We start from the raw sequence: 6000 nt of genomic DNA, 5'->3' as shown, positions 1-6000 counted from the left end.
ACACTCACAGAGACCCATACTCACGGAGACCCATACTCACTAAGACCCATACACACAGAGACCAATACTCATAGAGACCCACACTCACAGAGACCCATACTCATAGAGACCCACACTCATGGAGACCCATACTCACAGAGACCCACACTCACAGAGACCCACACTCACAGAGACCCATACTCATAGAGACCCATACTCGTAGAGACCCATACTCGTAGAGACCCATACTCGTAGAGACCCATACTCATCGAGACCCATACTCGTAGAGACCCATACTCGTAGAGACCCATACTCGTAGAGACCGATACTCATCGAGACCCAGACTGCTACTAAACTTGTATTTTACCAGGTATTTTTAGGCCGGTGGTGATGGTAGTCATTGTGGTGGCGGAGCGCTGGGCAGCTAAAACGCAGAAAGTTTGCACAGTAGGGGCCACAGATGGTGCATCGGCCAGCCATCTCAGTCGGTCAACCCATGGCACCTGCTGGGTCTGTCCCGTGACCTCCTCCTGCCAGCAGCGAGCCTTCAACACTTCCCGCGAAGGCCTCAAAGCGCACCAGGCCTGGCACAGGTGCCGTGGTGACTTCGCCGCCGCTAAGTGGCGAATGGCGGCTATTGGGTTTGGTTTTGGCGGTGGAACCTTTGTCTTTGTTACCCAGCAGGGCTGGACTCGGAGGACCTGGACGAGCGTCTGCACTCGTGCGACGGGGGTATCGACGCGGCGCTAGCCTACGCAAAGGCCCTGTCCAAGTACATCAGCGGCCTTGCCGCATACGTCGAGCGCAGACTTGCAGTCGGTACGGACGCCTCGCCCGCCCACCCACGGCCACCCTCAACTCCCTGCACCACCACCACCAACACCACCACCACCATCTCCTCACTCTCCCCTCCACCATCTCTCCGATCCCTCCTTCAGCCCATCTCTCTCCCCGATCATCAATCCATAGCCTCCCTCCCTATCTCCCACCACCATCACCATCTATCATCTCCCTCCTTCAGTTCATTTCTCTGCCCTCTCTCTCTCTCCCCTGTCCACAAACCCCACCTCGGGATACGTGGGGCGGAGGCAACACACTGGGTATGGCCTCTCCCTCGCCCACCCATCCACAGCCCTCCCTCCTTGAATCCCACCACCATCTCCTCACTCTCTCCTCCACCATCTCTCCACTCCTCCTTCAGCTCATCTCTCTACCCAATCGCTCACACCCCCCCTTGCCCACCCATCCACCCCTCCCTCCCTCCCTCCCTCCTTGAATCCCACCACCATCTCCTCACTCTCTCCTCCACCATCTCTCCACTCCTCCTTCAGCTCATTTCTCTCCCCAATCGCTCACACCCCCCCCTTGCCCACCCATCCACCCCTCCCTCCCTCCCTCCCACCCTCCCTCCCTCCCTCCCTCCCTCCCTCCCTCCCTCCCTCCCTCCCTCCCTCCTTGAATCCCACCACCATCTCCTCACTCTCCCCTCCACCATCTCTCCACTCCTCCTTCAGCCCATCTCTCTCCCCTATCGGTCACACCCCCCCTTGCCCACCCATCCACCCCTCCCTCCCTCCCTCCCTCCTTCAATCCCACCACCATCTCCTCACTCTCTCCTCCACCATCTCTCCACTCCTCCTTCAGCTCATTTCTCTCCCCAATCGCTCACACCCCCCCCCCCTTGCCCACCCACGGCTACCCTACCTGCCTCCACCACCCCCCCCTCCCCAATGTCAACTACAAATCTCCCCACTATCCCCTCCACCATCTTTCCTCTGCTCTCCCTCCACATCATCTCTCTCCCTGATCCCCCAAACCCGCCCTCCCTCCACCACCACCACCACCATCTCTCCTCCAACAGTCAGCCCCGATGTCGTCCACCTGCAGTCGTCCTTCAGTCCCCGAGCCGGCGCCCCGATCGCGGGCCTCGCTCCCGGAAACTTCCAGCACTTTCCCCCCGTTAGACTCATCCAGCAGACTCCCACCGTCTTCTCGAAGCTTCCCCCGTGCAGTGGCCTTGCACCTGCCGTTGCCACCCCATCTCCACCGACCGACCCCACTAGAACCCTTTGCCACGTGCAGTACAACCTACCCCGGTGTCCATGGAGCTTTGTCTTCGTTTCGCTCACCAGACATCGACTACTCCAAGGACCTGATGAAGCTGGCGCAGTGTCCGATGCCGGCCTTCACCCACGAGGTACTTGCAACACCCCAACGACGGAGATTGTCACTAGGGTTGGGCGGGGTGGGGAGGGCGCATGCCCTGACAATGTGCGTTTTCACATATCTCTGTCTGTGACTGAAGGACGAATCCGATGAGCTATCAAGCTCTTGATAATTGTTTTTTTACCCTTCTATCTGGCAACAAAACTGACACTTTTTTTTTACAAGGAGTCATGTTTACATAGGCCACAATACCTGCAGTCATAATGCAAACAAAAAACATAACTCTGATAATGTATGCACTGTCCTTGAAGTTGATTGGTCCACACCCGAGACAGCTTTCCTCAGAGTCTAGTCTCACATGGGTTGGACCAGATTATCAGAGTTATGTTTTTTGTTTGCATTATGACTGCAGGTATTGTGGTCTATGTAAACATGACTCCTTGTAAAAAAAAAAGGTTTCAGTTTTGTTGCCAGATAGAAGGGTAAAAAACCAATTATCATATTTTTTACTGGCAAATAAGGTTCCAATGGTACCAAGCTCTTGTTCACATATGGTCCAGTGCGGAGGGCAGGGGGGATAGAGGAACGCACAATACAGACTAGATGGTGAGTCACTAAATAGATATAAATAATGGATACAAATTTTTGTTACATATATAAGTCCGATTTGTAGTGTTGATGGTTGTGATGCCGGTGGTGGTGATGGTAGTAATTGTGGTGGTGGTGGTGATGGTAGTGATGGCGGTGATGCTCATGGTGGTGATGGTAGTAATTGTGAATGGTGGTGATGGTGATGATGGTAGTAATTGTGGTGGTGGTGATGGTCGTCATTGTGGTGGTTGTGGTGGTGATGGTAGTGATGCCAATGGTGGTGATGGTAATAATTGTGGTGGTTGTGGTGGTGATGATTGTAGTAATTGTGGTGGTGGTGGTGATGGTCGTCATTGTGGTGGTTGTGGTGGTGATGATAGTGATGCCAATGGTGGTGATGGTAATAATTGTGGTGGTTGTGGTGGTGATGATGGTAGTAATTGTGGTTTTTGTGGTGGTGATAGTTATGATGATGGTAGTAATTGTGGTGGTGGTGATGGTAGTGATTCCGGTGCTGGTGGTGACGGTAATAATTGTGGTGGTGGTCATGTGAGTGATGCCGGTGGTGGTGATGGTAATAATTGTGGTAGTTGTAGTGGTGATGGTAGTCATTGTGGTGGTTGTAGTGGTGATGGTAGTGATTGTGGTGGTTGTGGTGGTGATGGTAGTGATTGTGGTGGTGATGGTAGTGATACCGGTGATGCTCATGGTGGTTATGGTAGTAATTGTGGTGGTGGTTGTGGTGGTGATGGTAGTGATGCCGGTGGTGGTGATGGTAGTCATTGTGTTAGTTGTGGTGGTCATGGTAGTGATGCTGGTGGTAGTGATGGTAGTCATTGTGGTTGTGGTGGTGATGGTAGTGATTGTGGTGGTGATGGGTAGTAGTTGTGGTGGTGGTGATGGTAGTGACCGGTGGTGGTGATGGTAGTAATTGTGGTTGTGGTGGTGATGGTAGTGACCGGTGGTGGTGATGGTAATGATTGTGGTGGTTGTGGTGGTGGTGGTGATGTCCATGGTGATGATGGTAGTAATTGTGGTGGTAGTGCTGGTCATGGTAGTGATGCCGGTGGTGGTGATGGGAGTAATTGTGGTGGTTGTGGTGATGGTGGTAGTGATGGTAGTAAATGTGGTGGTTGTGGTGATGGTGGTGGTGATGGTAACAATTGTGGTAGTGGTGGTTGTGGTGGTGGTGGTGATGGTAGTAATTGTGGTGGTTGTGGTGGTGGTGATGGTAACAATTGTGGTGGTTGTGGTGGTGGTGGTGATGGTGGTGGTAATAATTGTGGTGGTTATGGTGGTGGTGATGGTAATAATTGTGGTGGTTGTGATGGTGGTTGTGGTGGTGGTGATGGTGGTGGTGATGGTAGTAATTGTCGTGGTTGTGGTGGTGATGGTAGTAATTGTCGTGGTTGTGGTGGTGGTGGTGATGGTAGTAATTGTCGTGGTTGTGGTGGTGGTGGTAACAATTGTGGTGGTTGTGGTGGTGGTAGTAATTGTGGTGGTTGTGGTGGTGATGGTAATAATTGTGTTGGTGGTGATGGTAGTAATTGTGGTTGTGGTGGTGATGGTAACAATTGTGGTGGTTGTGGTGGTGGTAGTAATTGTGGTGGTTGTGGTGGTGATGGTAATGGTTGTGGTGGTGATGGTAATAATTGTGGTGGTTGTGGTGATTGTAGTAATTGTGGTGGTGGTGATGGTAACAATTGTGGTGGTGGTAGTAATTGTGGTGGTGATGGTAGTAATTGTGGTGGTTGTGGTGATGGTGGTGGTGGTAATCATTGTGGTGGTGGTGACGGTAACAATTGTGGCGGTTGTGGTGTTAGTGGTAACAATTGTGGTGGTTGTGTTGTGGTGTTGGTGGCACCAGCCACCCATGCCCCTGCAGGGCGTCTACGCGTCCCTCATGGAGCAGGACTGGGAGACGGCGCACGCCGCCGCCCACACGGCCGCCCAGCTGCAGGCCGACAAGTGCGTGCTGGTGAGCGCCGCCCGCGCCGCCTGCGCCGCCCGCTGATGCTGCTGCTGCTGCTGCTGCTAGTGCCGCGAGTGCCGATGGCTCCGATGGTGCTGCTACCGCTAGCGCCGCCGTTGCTGCTGCTACTGCTCGTGCTGTTGCTGTTAGCGCTGCTGCTGCTGCTGCGAGCACCGCCAGTGCCGATAGCGTCGCTAGTGCTGCTACTGCTCGTGCTGCTGCTGTTAGCGCTGCTGCTGCTACTGCTAGTGCTCGTGGTAGTGCTGCTACTGGTGCTGCTACCGCTAGCGCTGCTGCTGCTGCTAGCACCGCCAGTGCCGATGCTGCTGCTGCTGCTGCTGCTGCTGCTCGGGCCACTGCTGTTAGCGCTGCTGCTGCTGCTGCGAGCACCGCCAGTGCCGATAGCGTCGCTAGCGCTGCTGCTGCTCGAGCTGCTGCTGTTAGCGCTGCTGCTGCTGCTAGCACCGCCAGTGCCGATAGCGCTGCTGCTACTGCTGCTGCTCTAGCTGCTGCTGTTAGCGCTGCTGCTGCTGCGAGCACCGCCAGTGCCGATAGCGCCGCTAGTGCTGCTACTGCTCGTGCTGTTGCTGGTGCTGCTACTGCTGTTAGTTCTGCTAGTGCTACTGCTGCTGTGGCTAGTGCTGCTACTGCTGCTACTGCGACACTTTTAAATCATACTACACTACACTACACAATACTTTACACTCCACTATCCACAACTTTCGATGAATGTGGTTGGCTACGTACGATGCAAAAGCAGGTCAACATATATGCACACGATACACTACACCACTATATACACTACACTACTATACACACTACACTACTATATACACTACACTACTATATACACTACACTACTATATACACTACACTACACCATTATATACACTACACCACTATACGCACTACACTACTATACTACACTACTATACGCACTACACTACTATATACACTACACTACTATACACACTACACTACTATATACACAACCAATTATGACCCCACCTCACCACCCTCCACCCCCTCCCCCCCTGCACCCACCTCTCCACCTTCTCCCCCCACCTCTCCAATCCCCCCCCCCTGCACCCACCCCCCACCTCTCCACTTTCTCCCCCCACCCCTCCACCCCCCCCACCTCTCCACCCCCTCCCCCCCTGCACCCACCCCCCACCTCCCCACCCCTCCCCCCCCCACCTCTCCCCCCCCCACCTCTCCCCTCCCCCACCTCTCCACCCCCTCCCCCCCTGCACCCACCCCTCACCTCCCCACCCCCTCCCCCCCACCTCTCC

General features: G+C 54.3%; 1 protein-coding gene across 3 annotated transcripts in view; it reads left to right on the top strand.

Moving 5' to 3' along the window:
• The window catches only part of LOC144952601 (rho GTPase-activating protein 45-like), a 121084-nt gene that overhangs the window by 95399 nt on the left and 19685 nt on the right, over window positions 1–6000 (top strand). For 2 of the 3 annotated variants that reach the window (XM_078883090.1, XM_078883089.1), the window contains exons 8-10: window positions 661–798; window positions 2112–2176; window positions 4604–4714. In XM_078883090.1, coding sequence (XP_078739216.1) covers window positions 661–798; window positions 2112–2176; window positions 4604–4714 — 314 coding nt within the window. The remainder of the gene's footprint in view (window positions 1–660; window positions 799–2111; window positions 2177–4603; window positions 4715–6000) is intronic. The other variant, XM_078883091.1, reaches the window with a different exon arrangement.

This window comes from Lampetra fluviatilis, chromosome 68 (genome assembly GCF_964198595.1).
Source record: "Lampetra fluviatilis chromosome 68, kcLamFluv1.1, whole genome shotgun sequence".
Lineage (NCBI taxonomy): Eukaryota > Metazoa > Chordata > Hyperoartia > Petromyzontiformes > Petromyzontidae > Lampetra > Lampetra fluviatilis.
Note: the sequence above shows the minus strand (reverse complement) of the source record. Positions and strands in the feature narration are given on the sequence as shown.